The sequence below is a fragment of the Nomascus leucogenys genome, chromosome 9, assembly GCF_006542625.1.
Source record: "Nomascus leucogenys isolate Asia chromosome 9, Asia_NLE_v1, whole genome shotgun sequence".
Lineage (NCBI taxonomy): Eukaryota > Metazoa > Chordata > Mammalia > Primates > Hylobatidae > Nomascus > Nomascus leucogenys.
In genome coordinates this window covers 34,539,856-34,566,892 of record NC_044389.1, presented here as the reverse complement: position 1 = coordinate 34,566,892, position 27,037 = coordinate 34,539,856, and the positions used below count along the sequence as shown (strand labels likewise).

Sequence of the window (27,037 nt, the reverse complement as noted above, 5' to 3'; positions counted from 1 at the left end):
TAAAAAAATCAAGATCTAAAGAGTTGGATTGTTGTTACTCAGAAGTATGAATTATCTGAAAACAGGGTTCTAAAGAGGTAGTTTATTTCAATATCTAGCAAATAAATCTGTGTTTACAAAACATGAAGTACCTATAATAGCGTCTGAATCTTTAAGGGTAAAATGTTACACGTCAGCCCCTTAATATCTTCACTTCTTTCTTGAGGTCAGAAATCCTATATCTTTTGTTTCAGATATTAATAGCTGTAATTGCCTCTTACTTTTTTTTTTTTTTTGAGACAGAATCTCGCTCAGTCACCCAGGCTGGAGTGTAGTGGTGCAATCTCAGCTCATTGCAACCTCAATCTACTGAGTTCAAGCGATTCTCCTGCCTCAGCCTCCCAAGTAGCTGGGACTACAAGCACAAACCACCACGCCCGGCCAATTTTTTGTATTTTTGTTAGAGACCGGGTTTTGCCATGTTGGCTAGGCTGGTCTTGAACTCCTGACCTCAGGTGATCTGCCTGCCTCGGCCTCCCAAAGTGCTGGGATTACAGGCATGAGCCACTGCGCCCGGCCTCAGTCTTTCACTTTTTTGTTTTATGAAATGTCAGAATATATGCTAGATGACTTTTGGTAAACTGTATCTGTTTAAGTAATATGTAAATGTAAAAAAGCAACTACTAGCCCTAGTCCCTGGAAGCTTGATTTCTGTGTAACATACTTACATAGTAAATGTAGTCATTCAACAAACATATATTAAGTGTTCTCTATGTGGCTTTGGTCTAGTAGGGTTCTGGGTTTCAGAGATAAGCCATAGTCCTTACCCACAAAGAACTTAAATCTGAGAATAAAATTGGAGGGGCCAGACATGTAGTTAATTTTATAAATCACTGTCACATCAAAAATGGAAATGGCCATTGGGCCCAGGCCCACCTTAACTAGTGGATTTAAATGGTATTGTGGTTTAACTGTATTCTGGGACCCATTAGTCAGGGTGGAGGGTAAAGAGAAGGTGGTGTGATATGTTTTCTCCATTTATAAACTACTGACTGACTAATTTATATAGTCTTTTCTCATTTTCACTGGGAAAACTGAGCACTTAGGGAGATGATTATCTTGCCCAGAATCACTATTCCTCAGGATAAGAGGCTAGAAATCAGGTCTCCTGACTGAATCTATTGCACCTTCCTACTTTATTGCATCTCTTTCTTAAGCCTCCTTTAGAATAAAAGTATCAATTACTTGTGGAAGTCAGTTACACAGACATCTTACGGGATATTTTTCTTCTTGTAAAAATAGCGTTTTTTTCTCCTTTTTTCTTCTCCTTAGGACAGCGAATTATTATTCATAATTAATAAAGTTTATAGTCTTTATCAAAATGTAAGGGAAAGCTTCCTAATTTTCCTTTTTTTTTTGTTTTGTTTTGTTTTGTTTTTTTGGTGAGACGGAGTCTCGCCCTGTCACTCAGGCTGGAGTGCAGTGGCACAATCTCGGCTCACTGCAACCTCTGCTTTCCAGGTTCAAGTGTTTCTCCTGCCTCAGCCTCCCGAGTAGATGGGATTACAGGTGCACGCCACCACGCCCAGCTAATTTTTTGTATCTTTAGTAGAGACTGGGTTTCACCATGTTGGCCAGGCTGGTCTCAAACTCCTGACCTCATGATCCACCCTTCTTGGCCTCCCAAAGTGCTGGGATTACAGGCATGAACCACTGTGCCCGGCCCTAGTTTTCCATTTTTACAAAATGATTGTCCAATTGCTTTTTAGCCTTATCTGATACAGATAAATGATTAAAAGTACTAGGTCCCAAAACAGTTCTGTTGACTTCCTTTGGGTGCACAATCAGTAGGTATTATCTATTTTGTATTTTTACATCTGTGATCCTTTGATGAAACTGCTGTTTCATCATGACTGCTGTTTCTTTTTTAAGTTTTGCTTCATTATTCTTGGACTGGGTATGTTTTGATAGGCCAAGTAGATAACATCAAATGTATCATTTGGAGTTTGATGCTCTTAAGACATCCTTTTCCAGCTTTGGTCTTTCAGATACGTTTTATTCATTAATTTCTTGGCATCAAATTATACCATCATCGTGACATGTTCTTTTTGGAAGAAGTATTTTACTGTGTCTTATAGGTAAATTCTAAAATGGTATTAGAGTATTTGGACCTTTGGGTTGGATCACTTGAAATCTAATAATACAATTAATTTTTTTATGCAGATCTTTGATGGAAAACAGATTCCACAGAGAATGGTTGATGGATGGAATGCTTTTTTCTTTGATAAAACAGAAGAACTGGTAATTTTAAAATAGTCTTTATGTTCTAGAATGCTCACTGATATTATGTTAGCATTTGTTTAATTTAATAATTTTACTTGGATTTGCTGTCCATGTTTTGGATAGTACTGTATAGACATTGTTCTTTTCTTTTTTTTATATGTAGAAAAAGCGTTTACCTTCACTTGGAAAGAACACAGAATCATTAGGGGAGCTTTGGTTGGGACTGCTTCGTTTCTATACTGAAGAGTTTGATTTCAAGGAATATGTAATTAGCATTCGGCAGAAAAAGCTGTTGACAACTTTTGAGAAGCAGTGGACTTCCAAGTGCATTGCAATTGAAGGTAATCATTTAAGCTGATATTAATTCAGGAGCAACCAAAATTTGGTCAAGGAAATTGAGGGGAAAACTGAAATACATTAGGATTTGGAAGATTCTTCCTCTTTTATCAGTTTTCATCCTTTAATGTGTAATTTTAGAGGAAGAGTTTGCTGATTTGTATAGTCTGAGTACATATAAGTATTAGACTTTAGCAATGACTTCTAAGTATATTTTTATGGTTCAGTGAATGTAATTCTTAATCATTGATATATTTCTTTTGTAGACCCTTTTGACTTGAATCATAATCTTGGTGCTGGAGTTTCTAGAAAAAGTAAGTTTTAAATATAGAGATTCTCTGATTTTAAAACTCTGACACATTAATGTCTGCATCTTTATTGTTTTCTTCTTTCTTTAATAGTGACCAATTTCATCATGAAAGCATTTATCAACGGAAGGAAACTTTTTGGTACCCCTTTTTATCCACTCATTGGCAGAGAAGCTGTAAGTTTACATTATATGAATTGTGAATCTTTTCTCTTTTTAAATAGAACAAGAAGCTTAATCGTGTTTCCAAACTGATGTTAGATATAGAGAAAGAGATGGTCATAGCTTTGTATATTTTCTCTTAATGCATTTATCATAGTCCATAATGAGATATATATTTTCAAAATTTTATTTGTTTAAACTATTTGTTAAATTCTGTCTTCTCCACTAGACTATAAACCCCATGAAGACAGGATTCATGTCTGTAAGGTTCACCTTTCTATTTCCAGTACATACATAGTGTCTGGCGCATTGGATGTACCAAATAAGGATTTGTTGAGTGAAATGAGAATAGATAGTCAGGACTCTGGATTGTTGAATTTTAGGTGCTGCTCATCATCCCTCTTTTATCTCCAGAAATCTTGATGAAAATATACACATAGAAGACAAAACCAAAGAAATACTTTATTATTTGTTGGGGCTTCCCTAATTTTTGTATCGCTTTAGTAAGCTGAATTAGATGGCATGGAACCGAGAAGTTTCCTTCTGCCTGAATTGGGTGGGAGAGTGTCACACATTCCTCTTGGTCACACATTGTCACACATTCACTCTGGTTTTTGCCTGCTTTCTTATGGTTAGGGAGACTGCAGGAGGTTTTAGCTTCAGAGCAAGAGACTTAGAAGAAATCTCAAGAAAGAGAACAAATGTATTAGGGTTCTCTTAGAGGGACAGAGCTAATAGGATATATATATATCCTATTATATATATATACATACACACATATATACATATATATACCCATATATACATATATATACACATATATACATACATATACACACATATACATATATATACACACATATATGAGTTTATTAGTATTAACTTACATGATCACAAGGTCCCATAATAGAGTGTCTGCAGCTGAGGGGCAAGGAGAGCCAGTCCAAGTCCCAAAACTGAAGAACTTGGAGTCCGACATTTGAGGGAAGGAAGCATTCAGCACAGGAGAAAGATGTAGGCTGGGAGGCTAGGCATGTCTTGCCTTTTCACGTTTTTCTGCTTGCCTTATATTCACTGGAAGATGATTAAATTATGCCCACTAGATTAAGTTCGGATGTGCCTTCCCCAGCCCACTGACTCAAATGTTAATCTCTTTTGGCAACACCCAACAGACATGCCCAGGATTAATAGTTTGTATGCTTCAGTCCAGTCAAATTGACATTCAATATTAGCCATCACAACAAACATGCATTTACTTAGTGAATGTCCTTGAACTTGTTCAGTCCAGTTTCAGGTGTCTTATTTCTTGGGGGTAGAATAAGAAAAGCAGACAGAAGTCTTCTTTTCCCTTGGAGCACTGGTTCTCAGATACTTTTATTTTCTAGCCTCTTATGGGGTAATAATAATTACAATGGAGAGAAATAAAATAATCGTAAAATTTGAAACAATGCAAAAAATGTAAAAACAAAATTACTGAAAAAAGGAAAAGCAAACAATTTTTTTTTTTTTTTTGAGACGGAGTCTTGCTCTGTCACCAGGCTGGAGTGCAGTGGTGTGATCTCGGCACACTGCAACCTCTGCCTCCTGGATTCAAGCGATCCTCCTGCCTCAGCTGAGAGTAGCAGGGACCACAGGCACCTGACACCACGCCCAGCTAATTTTTGTATTTTTAGTAGAGACGGGATTTCACCATGTTGATCAGGAGGATGGTCTCAATCTATCTCCTGACCTCATGATCCACCTACCTTGGCCTCCCAAAGTGCTGGGATTGCAGGCATGAGCCACCGCATTTGGCATAAGTTGACTAATATTTTAATTGAAATAGAAACAATGGAAAACAGATCAAAACAAATATGATGATACACTGATAAAGCATTTTACCTGAGAATTGTGAGGAATCCAACTATTTGTGTTTATATATGCATGTGTTCAGTAGGAACCTCACAGTGTTGCATGCCGTCAGACCTTTTGGTTAATGTTTGTTTTTTTGATACAGGGTCTTGCTCTCGTCCCCAGGCTGGAGTGCAGTGGTGCGATCATAGCTCACTGCAGCCTTGGACACCTGGGCTCAAGTGATCCTCCTGCCTTGGCCTCCTAAAGTGCCGAGATTTCAGGCATCAGCCACCATGCTCAGCCCCATGTAGTGACACTTTTTTTTTTGAGATGGGGTTTTTGCTCTTGTTGCCCAGGCTGGAGTGCGATGGCGCGATCTCGGCTCACCACAACCTCCACCTCCCAGGTTCAAGCAATTCTCCTGCCTCGGCCTCTCAAGTAGCTGGGATTACAGGCACGTGCCACCACACCTGTCTAATTTTTTTGTATTTTTAGTAGAGACAGGGTTTCACCATGTTGGTCAGGTTGGTCTCGAACTCCTGACCAGGTGATCCGCCCATCTCAGCCTCCCAAAGTGCTGGGATTACAGGCGTGAGCCACTGCACCCGGCCTTTTTTTTTTTTTTTTTTGAGACAGAGTCTCACTCTTGTTTCCCAGGCTGGAGTGCAGTGGCACAATCTTGGCACACTGCAACCTCTGCCTCCCAGGTTCAAGCGATTCTCTTGCCTCAGCCTCCCAAGTAGCTGGGATTACAGACAGGCATGTGCCACTATGCCCAGCTAATTTTGTATTTTTAGTAGAGACGGGGTTTTGCCATGTTGGTCAGGCTGGTTTTGAACTCCTGACGTTAGGTGGTCCACCCGCCTCGGCCTCCCAAAGTGCTGGGATTACAGGCGTGAGCCACTGTGCCTGGCCGAGACTTTCTAGTAGAATACTAAATTAGAGTCCTCGGTAAACTGGAAATGGGCCCGTTTTAGTTTATGCATACAAATTTTTAGTAATTCTTAATGCAATATATTATAATTACATATAGATGTCAAAATCTTTGGTCTTGAATGTCATTTGGGGCCTAGCAGAAGGGCCCATGAGTCTGCTAATCATTTTTTGATTTACTTTATTCTCTTTCAAAAGTCAGTATGTAGTATTCCATAACTTGGATATACTAGTTTATCTAACTTTTCTTTTGATGGACATTTAGGTTATCTTCATCGTGTCAGTGTTACAACTTACACAGGTTGAGCACCCCAAATCTGAAGCCTGAAACTTATTGAGCACTGACATGGCCCTCAAAGGAAATGCTCATATGGAGCATTTGAGATTTCCGATTTTCTGATTTGGGTGCTCAACTGGTGTAAATGTAATGCAGGTATTCCAAAATCCAAAACACTTCTGATCTCAAGCATTTTGGATAAGGGATACTCAACCTGTATGGTCGAAAATGTCCTTGTACATAGTCTTTCATGCTTATATTTCATACCTGTTTCACTCCTAGTTACTGAGATTATAACAGCATGCAAGATAGATTTGCCTTATTTCCCTAAATTATGAAAGATAAAGATAAGTATATTTCCTGTCCTTTCATCTTTCTTGTTCTTTCAGTTATTTTTCTACATCATTATGTTCTCCTATATATTGACCCATTTTGTCCCTGTCCATCAGCTGTCTTCTGTCATTTTTCTTCCCCATTTAACTTAGATTTTGTCTGCTCTCTAGTATATACTTTGGCTTTTTTTTTTTTTTTTTTTTTTTGAGATGGAGTCTCACTCTGTCACCCATGCTGGAGTGCACTGGTGCCATCCCAGCTCACTGCAGCCTCTGCCATCCAGGTTCAAGCGATCCTCCTGCCTTGGCCTCCAGAGTAGCTGGGATTACAGGTGCATGCCACCATGCCCAGATAATTTTTGTATTTTTAGTAGAGACAGGGTTTCACCCGCTGGCCAGACTGGTCACAAACTCCTGACCTCAAATGATTGCCCGCCTTGGCCTCCCAGAATGCTGGGATTACAGGTGTGAGCCACTGCGCCCGGCCATCTAACATATATCTTGAATTCCTTTGTGCCACAGTCCTTCCTGTGCACTCTTCTGTATTGTACCTTATATGAATTCAGGTATCCACCATGTGCCTGTCCTTGGGTAGCTGTACACTAATGGAAAAAAGTCAAAAAGCTAGACAGTTTTAAGTATATATTACAGTCATAAACGTTTACCAGCCTCAACTGGACTTTCAGTAATGTGTGACAGTCATATTTCTTCAGTTACCTTTAGCTCCTATTCTGTTAGCACTATTTCAGATTTACTTATTTTACTCAAAATGCAGTATGCCAGCCAGGTGCAGTGGCTCACTTTGTAATCCCAGCACTTTGGGAGGCTGAGGCAGGCAGATCACAAGGTCAGGAGTTGGAGAACAGCCTGGTCAACGTGGTGAAACCCCGTCTCTACTAAAAATACAAAAAAAAAAAAAATTAGCTGGGAGTGGTGGTGCACGCCTGTAGTCCCAGCTTGGCTGAGGCAGGAGAATTGCTTGAACCCAGGAGGCGGAGGTTGCAGTGAGCTGAGATTGCGCCACTGCGCTCCAGCCTGGGCAACAGAGCGAGACTCTGTCTCAAAAAAAAAAAAAAAAAAAAAAAGCCGTATGCCCTGCACTTTGTCCCACCTTTTACCTCTGCCCTTCTCACTCCAGTGGATGCTTTTCCTCTGAGACAGTACATAGTATCAAATAAATAGTCCTTTAGCTTTCTGCTACAAGATCTGTAAATCTACCTGCATCTGTAGGTATTTCTTCTTTATGAAAGATTAGTTCTTACATATGTACTCTAGATTATTCTATCTCCTCTGAATCTTCAACCTCTTCATCTGTGAAAAGCGTTTTTAGTTAAAATACATAAAATGTCATTGCAGATCAGCATTTATAGATGAACAGTTGCTCTCAGTTTTAATGATAGGGAGCACTAACTTTGAACCCCAATTAAATAAACTATATCTCCCTCCAAAATAATTATATTCTTCTTAGTAGTAAACTTATAAAAGATTATATCTAATTATTTCTATTAGCATATTTAACATTTCTTCAGTAAAATTTTTTTGTGGAAATTTGCTTTCTCTCATTATGTAAGTACCTATATTACATCTTCAATTTTGTCACAGCACCTAAAAGATTTACTACCTGACTCTTTACAGAATAAGTTTGCTGGCCTCAGGTGTAGGCCACCCTAACTGGGGTGGAAGGATAGAGAAAAGTGGATTCAAGAGATATTCAGCAATAGAATGGATACAACTTGGTCATTAATTAGAAGTGATGGGCGAAAGAGAACAAGTTCAGGATGCTTCTTAGGTTTCTGTCTTAAGCAGCTTGGGTGAATTAAGACCTTTATGTTGTCCTGGCAAAAAATAGGATGATGATTTTAATTAGCTACATTGATTTATCAGTAGTAATGAAGAATTGTATCTCTTGTCTTTAAAAAAAAAACACAAGATGGGCATGGTGGCTCATGCCTGTAATCTATTATTTTGGAAGGCCAGGGCAGGAAGATCGCTTGAGGCCAGGAGTTCAAGACCAGCCTGGCCAACACAGCGAGATGCTGTCTCTAAAAAGGCAAATAAAACCAAACCAAACAGCTTCATTGGAATAGAGTCCACATTATATACAACTCACTGTGCAATTCAGTGGTTTTTAATATATATACAGGATTGTGCAACCATCCCTACAATTTAATTTTAGAACATTTTCGTCTTCTTTTAAAATAAACCCTTGTCCTCATTAGCAGTCAGTTCTCATTCCCTCTCTTCCCCTCTTCTCAAACCATTAACCACTTTTTGTCTCTGTAGATTTGCCTATTTTGGACATTTCATATAAGTGAAATCATATGATATGTAACATTTTGAAACTGGCTTCTTTCATTTTAGCGTGATGTTTTCAAGGTTCCTTCATGCTGTACCATGTATCAATACTTCATTCCCTTTTATGGCTGAAAAATATTCCGTTGTATGGATATACCACATTTTATTATCCATTCATCAGTTGTTGGATATTTGAGTTGTTTCTACTTTTTGGCTATTATGAATAATGCTGTTGTGAATATTTGTGTGCAAATTTTTGTGAGAATGTATGTTTTTATTTCTCTTGGTATATACTTAATAGTGTAATTGCTGTGTCATTTTGATAAATTTATGTTTAACTTTTCAAGGAACTGTTTTCTAAAGTGGCTGTGCTACTTTACATTCCCACCAGCAATACGTATGTGTTCCAGTTTTTCTGCATCCTCACCAATACTTGTTATTGTCTTTTTAAAGCTGTAGGCATCCTATTGGGCATGTCTCTTATACTTTTATCCTTGAGTTTAGGGAAATGTGAAAATAGCTAAGTGGACATGTTCTCTTGACTTCCAGAAGGATGGACACTGTTAGGACCAGCTAGTCTTTGTGACAATGCAAAACTAAGCTAAAGTTTAGAGGGATAAGCAAGGTGCAAAGATAAAGCAGAAATAAGTCTGGTTCTAAGACTTTGGAAAATTATTTACTTCTTTTTAATCCCCTGCCTTTTCTTTAGGTCTGTTCCTCTTTACATGATACATGTTACATGTTCTTAAAAAGCTGTATTAAATCCAATCATATTTCACATAAACCAGAGAATTGCTTTTTTTTGTTGTTGTTATTTACTTATTTATTTTTAGTTTTTAGAGACAGAGTTTCACTACTTCGTCCCAGCTGGAGTGCAGTGGCTATTCATAGGCACAGTCATTATGCACTACAGCCTCAAACTCCTGGCCTCAAGTGGTCCTCCCATCTCGGCCTCCTGAGTAACTGGGACTGCAGTGGCACGATCTTTGCTTACTGCAACGTCCACTTCCTGGATTCAAGCAACTCTCCTGTCTCTTCCTCCTGAATAGCTGGGACTACAGGCACACGCCACCATGCTCAGCTAATTTTTGTGTTTTTAGTAGAGACGGGGTTTCGCCATATTGGCCAGGCTGGTCTCGAACTCCTGACTTCAGGTGATCCCCCTGCCTCAGCCTCCCAAAGTGTTGGGATTACAGGCATGAGTCACTGCACTTAGCCTACAGGCAATTTTGTACAGAGAATAATTCCTTTCCAAAAGTAGCCCAATATAGCAGAAAGCATGAGTTTTGTTGTGAGACAGACTTAGCTCTACATCTTTTATCTGAGACTTAACCTATTTTTTTCTATGGGCAAATGACTTGAACTCCTGAATCAGTTTCCCCACCTATAAAGTGAGAATGAAAATAGTATCTACTTTATTGAGATTTTTCTTATTCATCTGTAGCATCTTTGTGTAATGTCATATGGATGTAACTTGGTTAGTACTATTAGCAACTGTGATGATGATGATTGTGAATCTTATTTTCATATCTTGGGTTTTACTTACAAGTGAAATATTTGTTGCTGTTATTTTCTTTGTAAAAATAAACCATGTTTGCATCTTGGTCTTCTTTCCATTTGGATTCAAAAGTTTTATAGTGATTCCTCCTAGTAAAATTGCATTTTCTCCCTAGGAGTACTTCTTTGATTCCAGAGTATTAACAGATGGAGAACTGGCTCCCAATGATAGATGTTGCCGTGTGTGTGGAAAAATAGGCCACTACATGAAAGACTGCCCTAAAAGGAAAAGGTTGGCAAATGTATATATATCAACATTTTGAGGAAAATAAATGAGAGACCAATTTGTAGCTATAATTATGTTCAGAAATGTTTAAGTGAGAAAGTTTAGGGTATTTAATTATACCTAAGGTAAATGTTCATTTGAGTGGAATTTTGTAATAGGGTAAGATTTGTATGTGGTATAATAGTATCTTCTAACATTCATTTGTTCATTTATCCATTAATTCACTCAGTTTTTTTGTTTTTGTTTTTGTTTTTATTTTTTTTGAGACGGCATCTCGCCCTGTCGCCCAGGCTGGAGTGCAATGGTGTGATCTCAGCTCACTGCATCCTCCACCTCCCGGTTTCAAGTGATTCTCCTGCCTCCGCCTCCCAAGTAGCTGGGATTACAGGCACGCACCACAATGCCCAGCTGACTTTTTGTTATCTTTAGTAGAGATGGGGTTTCACCAGTGTTGGCCAGGCTGGTCTCGAACGCCTGACCTCGTGATCTGCCTGCCTTGGCCTCCCAAAGTGCTGGGATTACAGGCGTGAGACACCATGCCAGCCAGTTTTGTGGTTTTTTTTAAATGAAGAAGTGTTTATTGACACCATCTATGTGTTGGGAATTGTTCTAGGAGAAATAAAAGTGACCAAGACATTGGGTTCTTGCTGAGGATCTCACAGTCATGCAAACTGATAATTAAAATATAATTAATGGAAGCTGTGAGCTATATTTATAGATCTGGGGGAATGTACATCTTCTATACTCCCTCAAAATATATCTGTGAATTATAGTCTCCCAGGTTCTGTATATTGTAGTAGGTCAGGAAGATCTTTTTCTTTTGTCATCAAGTCTGGCCTAATATAAAAACTTGGAACTTTTGAGACAGAACAAACTTCAGTTTCCATCACTGCTATTTACTATTAAATTTAGTCAAGCCACTTATCTTCTCTAAGCCTCAATTTCTTTTTAAAACTGGAGATAATAAATATCAACCTCTAAGGATTGTTAAAGGTTTAAAATTTGGTATTTTAAAAAAATTTAATATAATATTGTTTTACAAAACTGTTGGGAAATCGAGTTCCTGCCAAATGAGCAGATGTGCCATAAATGTTTGTTCCCTTGCCTTCAAAAAGACGCAGGAAATGACAGGCATGTTAGTCCTTTTGTTATTGTGAGAGTCCTGCGTAGTTTATTCTGTGACTCACTTAATTTACAAGTCCCTAGCCCCACATTATTGGTATCAGCAGTTTACTGTTTAGACTAAAGAAGAAAGACAGTGAAGAGGAGAAGGAAGGGAATGAAGAAGAGAAAGATTCCCGAGACCTCCATGACCCCCGAGACTTTAGAGACCTCAGATGTTTTATATGTGGAGATGCTGGACACGTACGAAGGGAGTGCCCAGAGGTCAAGCTGGCCCGTCAGAGGAATAGCAGCGTGGCAGGTAAATAGAGAAGGCCAAACATAGTTTCTGGTAGAAACGAAGTCATTTATGTTCCTCTCTATTGCAAACCTAATTGTATGATTTTGGACCTTACAATTTCTTAAAGAGATAAAATTTAGACAATGAGGCTTATACTTTGAATAGTACTTGGATAAGTTCATTATCAAGGTCTCCACAGTCTGTTGTATTCAATTATCTCCCTGTAAGTATTCTTTGGATTTTTTTGTTTGTTTGTTTTTTGTTTTTTTTTGAGACGGAGTCTCGCTCTTGTTACCCAGCCTGGAGTGCAGTGGCGCAATCTCGGCTCACTGCAACCTCTGCCTCCCGGGTTCAAGCGATTCTCCTGCCTCAGCCTCCTGAGTAGCTGGGATTACAGGCGCATGCCACCACGCCCCAGCTAATTTTTGGACTTCAGTAGAGACATGGTTTCACTATGTTGGCCAGGCTGGTCTCAAATTCCTGACCTCAGGCGATCCACCTGCCTTGGCCTCCCAAAGTGCTGGGATTACAGGCGTGAGCCACCGTGGCCAGCCTATTCTTTGGATTTGAGTCAGATTCTTCATCTGTTTCTGTCACTAACATTCTTTCCAAGAGACTTTTTTCCTAGAAACATATTGGAGAAATTATATTTCTTCCCACTGCTGCTGTGAGAGAAGGATACCTGTTCATGTTATATTTCACAAGGAATTTTGAGAATTAAATAGTAACCCAAGTAAGAGTTTATTGAAAGAAAATAAGAGAACACTTTAGAAGTAGTGATTTCCAGTTACTCAGATTCTTACTGCAGAAAGGTTTTTGTTTGTGTGTGTGTGTGTGTGTGTGTGTGTGTGTGAGAGAGAGAGAGAGAGAGAGATAGACTCTTGTTGCCCAGGCTGCAGTATAGTGGTATGATCACAGCTCAGTGCAGCTTTGACCTCCCAGACTCAAGTGATCCTCCCACCTCAGCCTCCCAGAATACTAGGATTACAGATATGAGCCACTGCACCCAACCAGAAAGTATTTCTCAAATAAATATGTTGTCTCCTTTAGAAAAGCAGAATGACATTTGTTCTTGCTTCTAGGATCGGTTTATTTTTTTTCTTGATCTGCTAGTTTGACAAATAGCTTTTAAAATTAAGTAGCTCAGTTGCTGCAAGTCCTTCGCTAATATACTTAAGTTTTAAAAGTCTAAGTTTATAAAATTGCAGAGATATTTGAGATTCTTTTACATAAGAAGGGAGTTTATTTATTGTCATTTCTCTGCTACTTTCCTCATCTGTTGATTTTCTTTGTGATGCCTTCTCTTAGCAGCCCAGCTGGTCCGCAACCTTGTAAATGCTCAACAGGTGGCTGGTTCAGCTCAGCAACAGGGTGATCAGTCCATAAGGACTAGACAGTCCTCAGAATGTGTAAGTATTCTGCCTGTGAATGTGTTAGTCTTGACTGATGATAGCGGTATCTTTAATGGGTGATAGTGTTTTCTCTGACTGGCAAATACGATCTTCCAGATTACACAGTGCTTTGTATATATGTCCTTGCTAGGCACATAAGGTGGAATGAGCATTCCTTTTGGAATAATGTAGATCTGGGTTTCTGTCTACAGAGAAGCTACTTAATTTACATGAGCCTACTCTTAAATTATACAATAACTACCTAATAAGATGGATTAAAAATAAGGTAATGACTTTGAGGTTTCAGACTTCGCTTAGTGGAAAAATATCAATACCATTAATAAAAATAGACATAAAAATTGAGATGTTTTAGGCATTTAGTGTTGTTAGGGCAATATATACATGGCATTTTGCTTGCATGAAACTTCTGTCTTCTCATAGCTTGACCTGTGGATACCTAGTGAAATACACCCTGTAAAAAAACAGTATTGAATGAGAATTCAGACTCATAAGTTTATTTTACTATCTTTTCTTTCTTTTTAAGATGGAGTCTTGCTCCATTGTCTAGGCTGAAGTGTAGTGGCGCGTTCTCGGCTCACTGCAACCTCCGCACCCCTGGGATCACGCAGTTCTGTCTCCATCTCCTGAGTAGCTGGACTGCAGGCAATGCTATCATGCCCAGCTAATTTTTGTATTTTTAGTATAGATGGGGTTTCACCATATTGGTCAGGCTGGTCTTGAACTCCTGACCTCAAGTGATCCACCTGCCTTGGCTCCCCACAGTGCTGGGATTACAGGTGTGAGCCATTGTGCCCAGCCCAGACTCATAAGTTTAATATTAAGTTTGCTGAGTTGCTCTTAACCTTTGTGTAAATCTGTATTCACCTTGTACTTCTTAATTAATAATGACTCTAAATAACACTCTAAATCTGACAAAATGTTCAGTGCTTTACACTTAGCAAATTTAATCCTTCGAGTGGCCATGTGAAGTGGTAGGTATTAGTATCATCAAATTTTACCAATTGGGAAACTGAGAATAAGAGATTATAAAAATCAAACCGAAGTCTCTCTAGCATCAAATCCGTTAACCATTTAACATGCTAAATCTAATGTGATTTGTGTTGTAGAAAAAACTTTCAAGTATTTGAAGAGTATTAGGGAGAATCTTTGGAAAACATTTAGGAAATTTTCCACCCTCACCTCAAACACTTGAATACCTATTATGTGCTTGATACTTTCATAAACACAATAATCACATTTAATGTAGTTAACATTTTTTGAGTGTAAACTGTGTGCTATACATGCATTCATTCTTTGTTTGTGATTATAAAATATTTCAAAAGTACAGAAAAGTATAGAAAATAAATCTCTATGTATCACTACCAGGCTTTAACAGTTTTTAACACTGTTATTTTAGCTTTATTAAAAAATTACCCTCAGTTGAAACCCCTGTACATTCTTCTTTGATCCCATTCCTATCTTAAAAGCTTCCTACCATCCTTCCCTTGCTACAGAAATGTATCTGCTATCTTGAACTTGGTGGTTATATGTTCCACATGCATTGTTCAGTTAATCTCAAAAACCTGAGGCAAATTCTGATTATATTTTATAGGTAAAGAAACCGAGGTTTCAGTTTCTTGCCTGAGGTCAATAGACACTTGGAATCAGAATGTGAACCCTCAGACTCTCTGTCAGCAAAGCTTATGCTCTAACCACTTTTCTATGCTGCCCTAATTTTCATTTTATGCCACTAGTCCTCACTTTTCTCTCACCCGTGCTTTCGGAAAGAGTCTGTCTAATGGACATTGCTACTCTGATGTCTAACAGAGCACCTCAACATGTCTAAAATATAGTTAATCTTTCCTTCCAACCCCCAGGACTTGCCTCTTCCTCCTGTGTTTTATATCTCATTGAATGATCCCATTTTCTATCTAGTTTCCAAAACTTTTCCCTCTCCTTCAACTTCTATATTCAGTCACTAAGTCCTGTTGTTTCTGCCTTTAAAAAAGCTAGGTGTGGTGGCTCACTCCTGTAATCCCAGCACTTCAGGAGGCTGAGGTGGGTGGATCACCTAAGGTCAGGAGTTTGAGACCAGCCTGATCAACATGGTAAAACCGCATCTCTGCTAAAAATACAAAAAATTAGCTGAGTGTGGTGGCAGGGAACCTGTCATCCCAGCTAGTTGGGAGACTGAGGCAGGAGAATCACTTGAACCCAGGAGGCAGAGATTGCAATGTGCTGAGATTTGCACCATTGCACTCCAGCCTGGGCAACACAGCGAGACTGTCTCAAAAAAAAAAAAAAAAAAAAGTATCTCACAGCCATTTGCTTCCCTCTATCCCTGTTTATATTTCCTTAGCCTAGGCTACTATCATCTCAGGACTGCTATATTATAGCAACGTCCTAATCAGTCTCAAGAGCCTTTTAATTTTTACTTATTTATTTATTCATTCATTTTTGAGACAGCGTCTTGCTCTGTTGCCCAGGCTGGAGTGCAGTGGCACAATCATGGCTCACTGCAGTCTCGTCCTCCTAGGCTTAGGTGATTCTCCCATGTCAGCCTCCAGAGTAGCTGGGACTACAGATATGCACCACCACACTTGGCTGATTTTTGTATTTCTTGTAAAGATGGGATTTCAACATGTTGCCCAGGCAGGTCTCAAACTCCTGAGCTCAAGTGATCTGCCTGCCTCAGCCTCTGAAAGTGCTAGGTTTACAGTCTTGAGCCACTGTTCCTGTCTCTCATCAGCCTTTAAAAAAAATTCTCTGTTTTATTCTTATTAAACCAGGATAATCTTTCTAAAGTTCAGATTGATCATGTTCCTTACCTGTTTAAAACCCTTCAGTGGTTTACCGCTGCACTTAGGATATAGTCTAAATTACAAGGCTTATAAGACACTTCATTGTCTTGCCCCTATTTAGCTCTTCAGCCTCGGCCATTCCCCTGCCATTATATGTACTCCAGTAATATTAAACTTCTTTCAGATTCCAATTACTTTGAAAAGCCATGTGTTTTCATACCTCTGGACCTTCAATCATATTGAACACTCTTCCTCTCCCCTTATCTCTCCCTTCTTGTATCAGACTGATTTCTGTTTACCCTGAGTCTCAGCTAAAAGATCACTTTTTCTGGGAAGCTTTCCTTGATTTCTCTTCTCTCCTTCTCCCAAAGTGGCTTTAGGTGTTCCAGCACTGGGATTTCATTATGTAGCTGACCCTTGAACAAAACAGGTTTGAACTGCGTGGGTCTACTTACACATGAATTTTTTTCCAACAGATTGTGGTTGGAAAATACAGTATTCCCAGGATGCAAAACCCAAGTATTCAGAGATCCAACTTTTTGTATATATGGATTCTGTAGAGCTGACTGTGGGACTTGAGTACAGGAGGATTGTGGGGGTCCTGGAACCAATCCCCTGCATATCCTGACGGACAACTGTATAGTATACATTCTTTATCATAGTACTCATTATACTTATTCTGATTGCTTATGTAATCTTTATCTGCTCCCCTCCTTATCCCCCTTAAACGTTGAGTTCCATGAGGGCATACATGTTGGTATTACATTTTTATTACCTAGAACAATACTTAGTACATAATTGACACAATAAATACTTGTTGAGGGACTGATGGAAAGTGACTATGAGATACTTAGATGGAAGTTTTGAGTTTGCAATAGGAAGTATGTGTTCTGCACTATGGGAACCATGTCTGGGCTCTCTTTTCTTTGGACAATAAAACGATTTGTGAGGCAATACCTACTTGAAAAGGGGGGTTGAGTACCTTGGGAAAAACTAATTATTTGTTATGATATACATCATAGAGTTCTGTTTTATAAAGTTTTTAGTTTTGTGTTTTATCTCTACTTTGATAAAATTAAGATGTTTATAAATTAATTTTAAATTTTTTTTTTTTGTCTGCAGTCTGAATCACCATCTTATTCTCCTCAGCCTCAGCCATTTCCACAGAACTCTTCCCAGTCAGCTGCTATTACTCAGCCTTCATCTCAGCCAGGATCCCAACCTAAGCTTGGCCCACCTCAGCAGGGAGCCCAACCTCCCCATCAGGTCCAGATGCCACTGTATAACTTTCCCCAGTCACCACCAGCTCAGTATTCTCCCATGCACAATATGGGATTGTTGCCAGTGCACCCTCTCCAGATCCCTGCCCCGTCCTGGCCCATCCATGGCCCAGTGATCCACTCTGCACCAGGCAGTGCCCCCAGCAGTATTGGCCTGAATGATCCCAGCATCATCTTTGCACAGCCTGCTGCCAGACCTGTGGCAATCCCTAACACATCTCACGATGGACACTGGCCCCGTACTGTGGCTCCGAATTCCCTGGTGAACAATGGTGCAGTGGGGAATTCAGGTAACCTTTCCTTTTCTTCTTTTTTATCTGCATGTCTTTTCTTCTTTTGTATCTGTCTGTAGAAACAATGTGAGGAAAAAGAAGGAAAGCAGTATTTGTGGATGGACGGTACAGGATTAGATAAAGATTAAGAATATGGGCTCTGGATTCAGACTGCCTGGATTTGAATCCTGGCCCTGCCACTTATTATGTAGCTTGGGCAATTACTTAATGTCTTCGTGCATTGGTTTCATCTGTAAAATAGGCCATCTAACTCACAGGGATATTGTAAATGTTAAATGAGGTGTAACACACATAAATGTTAGCTATTATTTAAGTATTTTAAAAAATTTTCACTGCCACCCTGTTTGGTGTATTATTTATTATACAGTTGATGAAATTGAAGAGTTAAGTAACTTCACTGTCTTACTGTCATGGTTAATAATGGTAGGTTGGCCGGGCATGGTGGCTCACGCCTGTAATCCCAGCACTTTGGGAGGCCGAGGCAGGTGGATCACCTGAAGTCTGGAGTTCGAGACCAGCCTGGCCAACATGGTGAAACCCCATCTCTACTAAAAATACAAAAATTAGCTGGGCGTGGTGGTGCACGCCTGTAATCCCAACTGTGTGGGAGGCTGAGGCAGGAGGATTGCTTGAACCCAGGAGGCGGAGGTTGCAGTGAGCCGAGATTGCGCCATTGCACTCCAGCCAGGGCGACAGAGCAGAACTGTCTCAAACAAAAACAAGATCAAGGAAACCAAAAAAATTAATAATAATGGTAGGTCCAAGACTTAAACTAATTTCTTTGTTCAAAACTGTGCTGCTGCATGCCCTAGACACTATTTTTTCTCAGTAAGGAACAATTCTTTAAAAAAGAAAAATAGTTTTTTTTCTGATATCTAAGTAATACATGTTCATTATAGAGTATTTGAGAAATAAATCATCTATCATCTCAATTCCTAGACATAAATACTAAGGAATATTTTGGTGTATTACCATTCAGTCATTTAAAAAAAAAAAAACTGCCTATTTAAGAAAATAGTTGATACATGCTATAAATCTAGTTTTATATCCAGCTTTAAAATATACATATATATATATATATATATATACACACACACACATACATATAAATGTTTATACACACTTACACATACACACACAGGCTGGCACTGTGGCTTACACGAGTAATCCCAGAACTTTGGAAGGCTGAGGTGGGCAGATCACTTGAGGCCAGGAGTTTAAGACCAGCCTGGCCAACATGGCAAAACTCTTGTCTCTATTAAAAATACAAAAATTAGCTGGGTGTGGTGATGCACGCCTGTAATCCCAGCTACTCAGGAGGCTGAGGCAGGAGAATCACTTGAACCCAGGGAAAGAGAGGTTGCAGTGAGTTGAGATCATGCCATTGCATTCCAGCCTGGGCAACAGAGTGAGACTCTCTCCAAAAAAAAATATATATATATATATATATATATTTAGACACTTAGACAAAGTCTCAAAGTGTTGTCCAGGTTGGAGTGCAGTGGCTATTCACAGGCCAGTCTAGCACACTACAACCTTGAACTCCTGGGCTCAAGTGCTCCTCCTGCCTTAGCCTCCTGAGTAGCTGTGGGACTACAGGCACACACCACTGCGCCTGACTTATGCCCAACTTTTTAGTGATAATTATTTTTATCTTAAGAACTGTTAGCACTTTGGGAGGCCGAGGTGGGCAGATCACAGGGTCAGGAGATCAAGCACATCCTGGCTAACACGGTGAAACTCAGTCTCTACTTAAAAAATACAAAAAATCAGCCGGGCGTGGTGGCGGGTGCCTGTAGTCCCAGCTACTTGGGAGGCTGAGGCAGGAGGATGGTGTGAACCTGGGAGGCAGAACTTGCCATGAGCCGAGATCGCGCCACTGCACTCCAGCCTGGGCGACAGAGCGAGACTCCATCTCAAAAAAAAAGAAAAAAAAAAAAAAGCTATTATGGAAATTTTGAAACATACACGAAAGACAGTAAAGTATATAATGAACCCCCCTTCCCATTAACCAACTTTAACAGTTATCAATAATTTGCTATTCTTTTATCTAGCACTCCTAACCATTAAAAATATTTTTGACTTGACTGATCAAATCTCACACATTGGATCAAATTTGCTTTTTAACTTCAGTTGTGTCACTTAAAAAAAAATCATGAGATCATTGCCATACCTAGTATCATCTAATACCTAGTACTTGTTCAGTTTTTCCTGTTTATCTAAAAAAGTATATAGTTTTTTGAGACAGTCTCGCTCTGTTGCCAGGCTGGAGTGCAGTGGCACGATCTCAGCTCACTGCAACCTCCGCCTTCTGAGTTCAAGCGATTCTCCTGCCTCAGCCTCCCGAATAGCTGAGACTACAGGAGCACACCACCATGCCCAGATTTTTTTTTTTTTTTTTAGAGGGAGTCTTGCTCTGTTGCCCAGGCTGGAGTGCAGTGGAACGATCTCAGCTCACTGCAACCTCCGCCTCCTGGGTTCAAGCGATTCTCCTGCCTCAGCCTCCCAAGTAGCTGGGATTAGAGGCGCTCACCACCACGCCCAGCTAAATTTTGTATTTTAGTACAGATGGGGTTTCACTATGTAGGTCAAGCTGGTCTTGAACTTCTGACCTCAAATGATCCGCCTGCCTTGGCCTTCCAAAGTACAGGGATTACAGGTGTGAGCCACCGCGTCTGGCCCTAATTTTTGTATTTTTAGTAGAGATAGGTTTTCATTCACCATGTTGGCCGGGATGGTCTCGATCTCTTGACCTCATGATCCGTCTGCCTCGGCCTCCTAAAGTGCTGGGTTTACAGGCGTGAGCCACTGTGCCCAGCCTAAAAAAGTATTCCTATTATTATTTGAATCAAAATTAAAACTGTGTGTTTGATTTTTATATCTCTTAACTGTCCTTTGTAACAGTTGGTGCTTCTATTTTTTTTTTCCAATATTAACTATAAGGCACTGTAGAATTTCCCATATTCTGGAGTTGGCTGATAATGTCTTTGTGGCATCATTTAATGTGTACCTCTGTCTCTGTATTTCCTGTAAACTGGGATTTAGATTCAGAGACTGGATTAGATTCAGGCTCTTTCAGTTGGTAAGAATGCTGCTTGGTGGGTCCCATATAATTTCCAGTTTCCTCACTTCAGAAGGAACTTACTGTCTGGTTGTAACTATTTTAGTGACTTAAGATTGATCTGTGAGTTTGGTTTTATCAGCCTGTTTTACCCATTATCAAGTTCATCATTAATTTTTACTTAATAGCCTTAGCTGCCATTGATAATTGTTGCCAGTATCCATTATTTTGCTATCTCCAGCTTCTTTTGGAACAATGCAAGTAAGGTATTTTGCTGAGCAAAAATGCCAGAATATGGTAACTTAATTAGATTTCTAAGATCAAAGGATATATGGCATACATGGTCCTTCTCATATATCATTCAACGTGTTTATTGTGTATATGCCATGACATGTACTGTGATAGTCACTGAGTTAAAGAACCATGAAGACAGACCCAGTGTTTTGCCCTTTGATGTATCAGCTCCATTTTTATAATTTCAAGTCTTCCATCCCCCTGCCACTTGTTGTTCTCAATGTTTTAGTCACAGTGAACTAATTAATGTCCCACAAACATACTGTACTGCCTCTTACCCCTGGTTATCTAAGTTGTTCCTTCTGCTTGGAATGTCCTCTCTGTTACCTCTGCTGCTCACTCTTACCTCCTTCTGTGCTGCCTCAAAGCTTGGCTAACTCACTCATCCTCCATTTTTAAATTTAGATCACTTTCTTCAGGAAGTCCTCCTTATTTTCTTAATATCCATATCATAACATTTGTCTTACTGTGCTGAAATTGTCTGTTTACTCATCTGCATAACCCATTAGACTGAACTTCTAGAGGCAAAAAATTGTTGTCATTTTCTCTCTAGTAGCGAGTTTAGTTTTCTCTTCAGTAGCCTGCCATGTTAGATACATTATTCCTGTTATATAGTATTATTATCTAATAAATTATACTTAATATTATTCATTGTATAGATACCCAATTCATAATTGATATTAAAGCTACAGTTACACTGTGTTGAAAGTGGAAGGACTGAATGGAAATATATTAAAATAATAATCATAGTTGTATCAGAGAAGATTATTATATGAGTTTTTTTCCCCCATTTTTCAAGTTATCTTTAATGAGATTGTATTACTCGTTTTATGGAAATTTTGGGTTATGAAAAACAGGCAAAGGGGATTGGAATATATCTTTTAAAAATACCCTTTTATGTTAAAACATCATTTCTCATTTGGTTATGACCTAATTCTGGATATACCGGTTTCACTTATTTTTGTAAACCCTGAGCCCTTCAGCTTCAGCCCTTAGTTGTAACTTGGCTTTTATGAATTCACAGTGAACTAGCTGGTTTGCTTACCTCCTGAGAAGATTCAGCTTCTAAGAATGCAGTTCACACAGGCTTTAGTTTTTTTGCTGTCTACTCTTGCCTATCCCATACTTAATTTGAGTTCTTGCTGGGAAGTTTAGTGAATAAGGGCAGTTATTCCCTTTTATTCCCTAGCACATTGTGACTCTGAATGAGAAAAGCCACCAGAAATGATCCAGAATATCAACTGGGTACTGCACTTCGAAAAATGTACTTAAAGATACATTTTAAAGGGAAATAGAAACATTTGGGGGGATAGTTAGCCATAAAAAGAATAGGACTTACATTTTTTGAGTACCTACCTATATGCTAGCTCTTGTGCAAGCTACTTTCTTTTGGTTATCCAATTTAAACCTCATAACAATCTGAGGTTCAAAATGGAACCTTGGTAGTTTTAGGAAATGAGATTTGAGCTTAGACCTGTTTGGCCTCAAAGCCCAAGTTCTCAACCATTATGCCACAATGCCTCAAGCTTGTAATAGGATCTCCTTCCAGGCCAAGATATAATTGATTCTGGGGTAGTTGGCATTGTCTTTAGGATAAAATCTTAAGTTCCTTTGCATGATGTACTAAGGTTTTTTGAAATGTATATTCCCACCTACCTGTCCCGCCTTTTCTCTTACCACTTCCTCTGTCACTCCTGTCCCTATATTGCAGATTGTTATGCATTTCCCCAAACTTGATGTGCTTTCCTGCTTTCAGGCTTTTGTACATGATACTCCTTCTCTCTGAAATGCCCCCCCACCCCTCCCTATTTTGCCTAAATTTTTCCTTGTTTTTTAAAACTCAAATTAGTCAATCATCTTAGGAAGACTGTCTCTAACCTTCAAAGACTGGGTTAGCCCTCTCTTCAGAACATTTTGCCTGTTCTAGCAATTATTACATATTGTTGTATATATATATATCTTCTTGTATGTCTCTTATGAATAATTTGAGCAAATACCAATGCTTTATTCTTTAAAAAAATTTGTTTAGTATTATCTGAATTTAGCATAGTTCTTAGCCAATAGTAGGTACTGAATATATCTTTGTGGAATGAAGGGATATTTCAATGAATGAACTAATGTTTTTAAATGTCTTTTTCCCTTCTTGTTGAAATGCAGAGCCAGGCTTTCGAGGACTGACTCCTCCAATTCCTTGGGAACATGCACCGCGTCCCCATTTCCCCCTTGTCCCAGCTTCGTGGCCTTATGGTTTGCATCAAAACTTCATGCATCAGGGAAATGCCCGATTTCAGCCCAACAAACCTTTCTATACTCAAGGTACCATTGCATACAAATTAGTTAACAGACTTGGGTGGGTTTTATTCTGGGATAGAGAGCCTTAGTGAAGGCCAGGATCTGGGAGTGAAAATTCATAAATTCAGTAAACATTTACTGAGAGATTATACTGTGTGTCAGATGGTGCTAGGTGCTTGTAAAACAAAATCTCAATTACTCGATGCACATTTTATTAGGAAAGCCAGACATGTTAAATAGAAAAGGAGTTTAGATGAATCAGTTAACATTGCCCTAGCAAATCCAAACAGGATGTGGATGTAAGAGATTATTACATCGCAAGATTTTGACAGTTGACCTAGATCTTGAAAGAGACGCAGGAATTCTTTTTTTTTTTTTTTTGCCTAGAGATGAGAGAGGAGGAGGAGTATGCTTAGCTGAGGGATTAATATATGCAGTCACTGAGTTTTGCCTGGCATAATGAAGAAGAGGAGAAAATATTTGGGCTAGAGGACGGAGGTATATGGGAAAGATGGTGATAAGGCTAGAGAGGGTAGGCTTAGACCATATTATGAGTTTGGACTTGGTTTACTGAGCATTGGGGATCTAATGAAAGGTTTTTAGTGGAATGAAGACATAATCAGATTTGTTTAGTAAACGCAGGACTTGAATGACATTAAAATTTATTATGTTCTGCTGGTGCTATTGTAGTACTAATAATGGCTTTGACTGGGTAATGAATATTACAAACAAAGAATTCCTAGAAACTTGGAGCATTTTATCTAACCTACTTGCCTCAGAGGTATTTGTTCTTACAGGCATTGTCTGAGTCTGGCCTTCAGCTCCTTGTTAACCTAGTTCAGAACACTTGGGTCAGTCCATATAGTTAAACTAGGAGTTCAAGAAGTTAAAACAGGCACTCAGGAAATGCTGATTGAATGAAATGATAAAGGGGAGGTGCCTGGTATGGTCTCAAGCTTGTTATATTTAAGCCTTCTTAAACCACCCATATACTACTGGGGCATCCCTGTATTATAGAGTGGCAGAGCCTTGACTGTGGTTGAGCTCTTCTCTTGAGCAAAGAACTGGGGCGGAAGGAAGTTATTATTAGTCATAAGCCCTTTTAGGAGGGGAGAGTCTGCAACTCTTCTTTAGTGGGTTTTTTCCCTTTGATTCCTCTTCTCCATCTTTCGTGTCCTCTCCTTTTTTCACAAACAGGTATTTCCTTCCCTTCTTCCTTTTTCTCCCCACCCTCTCAAATGTTTTGCAGCATGCTTTATCTCCTCCTATTATATAAATAGAAAAAAAGAAAGCTAACTACAAGTTAATTCTAAGGTGTTGTCAGATAAACAGGCACAAGCCTTTCAGTTTCCTGTCTGTGTTGTATCCAACAGACAGATGTGCCACCCGTCGGTGTAGAGAGCGTTGTCCCCACCCACCAAGAGGAAACGTGTCGGAGTAATGCGAGTCCATTTTCTTTCAGCTGGTCTACCGATGCACAGCAACCAGCCAATCCTGCTGTCTCAAGGGTATCCGTACCTCAATGTCAGTTACATTCAGCAGAAAAAGTGACATTTAATGGAAAGCAAAACAAATCAGGTCCTGATTTAAAATTTTAACACGTTTAGATAGCTTATTTAAATTCTAAGACTGTTTTTACAGACTGTATTATTTGTATATAAATATGAACTATAGTTTTTACTAGTATCACCAAATTGAGTGATACAAATTTCATCTATTTTATTACCCTATTTTTAAGGGAATTTTATGTTTTGTTTAACCTTGATGAATTGTATAAAGAGAGAATTTAAAAAATTACATTCTTTATTTTCTATTAGCTGTATTCATACTTTGGTTGCTTCAGACTTTATATATTGTTCTTAAAAGTTAGGAAAGAATTTCATGTGTTTTAAATTGTCACTTCTATTCTTTACAGAACCTTGTAGTGCCAAAAACTTTTTAAAAGGTAAAAAATTAAAATAAAATTACAACATGAAGATTCAGATTTTTTTTCTTTTCCATACTTGTATATTGAACATTCAAACTTGAACGGAAAGTTGATTTTGTCTGTATTTGAAGTACTTCTATTTTAAGTTAATAAATCTTTTTGACAAGAGTTAAATTTGGTTAATCTGTTGTATAGATGATGGAAATATTATGTAACGAGATTTCTTTTAATTTCAGTGAATAGAGCATTCTAAATCACAGATTTTAGTTTTAGAGATTCAAGTATCATTTCATGTCCTTTATTTGGTTGGATGTTCACAACACCCATATGAGGTTGATAGAAGCAGAAGCCATTTCCATTTTATCTTTGAAAATAAAAACTGAAATGCAAAGCAGTAAATTCCAAAAAGCAAACTTACATGCTGGAGTCTGAACTGAAAAGTATTTGGAAAGAGAGTTTTAAAACACTGAGACTAATATTGGCAATTAGAGTGGAGGGAAGATAACTTTTTTTTTTTTTTGAGATAGAGTCTATATCTGTCACCCAGGCTGCAGTGCTGTAGTATGATCTCGGCTCACTGCAACCTCTGCCTTCTGGATTTGAGTGATTCTCCTCCCTCAGCCTCCCAAGTAGCTGGGATTACAGGCACACGCCACCACACTTGGCTAATTTTTGTATTTTTAGTAGAGGTGGGGTTTCACCACGTTGGTGAGGCTGGTCTCGAATTCCTGACCTCAGGTGATCCACCTGCCTTGGCCTCCCAAAGTGCTGGGATTACAGGTGTTGAGCCACCGCACCCAGCCCAGACTCTATTCATTTTGAGTCCTATACTTCCACCTGGAAAGCACACTTGCCAAGATGATAATTAATTCCAAGTATATTTACCAGTAATACTTGGAATTAATTATTATTGGGTATTGGAATTCAGACTCGAGTTGTTAGTGGCATAATGTTTTAGCTGTTTTAGCAGTGAGGTGAGGTAATTTTCTCTAACCCCTTAATTAGTCCGTCCAGTTGCCTGGGATTTTAGGCTAAATGATGCTATATATCTATTTGGAAATGTGCAGAGTAAGTAGACAAAAATGTAAGGACAGTGGGTTATCTTTGCTGTGCTTCCTCTGATACACATTACTTAAATTTACTTAAATAGGAGACTGCTTGGGCCCTTGCCATATTTTGCAACATGGAAGATATTTGAAACCTATTGCAGGAGGTTGAGGGTATTCATGCTGTATTTACAGCCCTGAGTTAAAGTCAGGTATATTTACCATTTTTTCTTATTAAAGCATCAGCATCCTTCAGAATCCTATCAAGTGGTGGACTTAAATCATTTATTAACAAGATACCCGACCCAACTATGCATTTATGTTAAAATGACCTGGAGCATTCAAGATTTAAATTAACAGGCCGGGCGCGGTGGCTCAAGCCTGTAATCCCAGCACTTTGGGAGGCCGAGGCAGGTGGATCACGAGGTCAAGAGATCGAGACCATCCTGGCTAACACGGTGAAACCCCGTCTCTACTAAAAAATACAAAAAAATTAGCCGGGCGTGCTGGCGGGCGCCTGTGGTCCCAGCTACTCGGGAGGCTGAGGCAGGAGAATGGCGTGAACCCAGGAGGTGGAGGTTGCGGTGAGCCGAGATCGCGTCACCGCACTCCAGCCTGGGGGACAGAGAAAGACTCCGTCTCAAAAAAAAAAAAAAAAAAAAAAAAAAAAAGATTTAAATTAACATTCAATACTTCATGTCCTTCCACATTTTGGAGAACAGGTAATGAT

At 39.0% G+C, this 27,037-nt stretch overlaps 1 protein-coding gene across 6 annotated transcripts in view; it reads left to right on the top strand.

The window, feature by feature from the left end:
* The window catches only part of TUT4 (terminal uridylyl transferase 4), a 133,234-nt gene extending 107,805 nt beyond the window's left edge, over positions 1-25,429 (top strand). For 2 of the 6 annotated variants that reach the window (XM_030818813.1, XM_030818808.1), the window contains 10 exons: positions 2,203-2,280; positions 2,426-2,603; positions 2,865-2,912; positions 3,000-3,082; positions 10,411-10,526; positions 11,747-11,943; positions 13,231-13,331; positions 17,237-17,684; positions 23,200-23,358; positions 24,797-25,429. In XM_030818813.1, the coding sequence (XP_030674673.1) occupies positions 2,203-2,280; positions 2,426-2,603; positions 2,865-2,912; positions 3,000-3,082; positions 10,411-10,526; positions 11,747-11,943; positions 13,231-13,331; positions 17,237-17,684; positions 23,200-23,358; positions 24,797-24,885 (1,497 nt within the window). In that variant the 3' untranslated portion in view covers positions 24,886-25,429. Of the gene's footprint in view, positions 1-2,202; positions 2,281-2,425; positions 2,604-2,864; positions 2,913-2,999; positions 3,083-10,410; positions 10,527-11,746; positions 11,944-13,230; positions 13,332-17,236; positions 17,685-23,199; positions 23,359-24,707 lie in introns of all 6 variants that reach the window. The other 4 variants (XM_030818810.1, XM_030818809.1, XM_030818812.1 and 1 more) reach the window with 4 other exon arrangements.
* Positions 25,430-27,037: the final 1,608 nt, after the last annotated feature.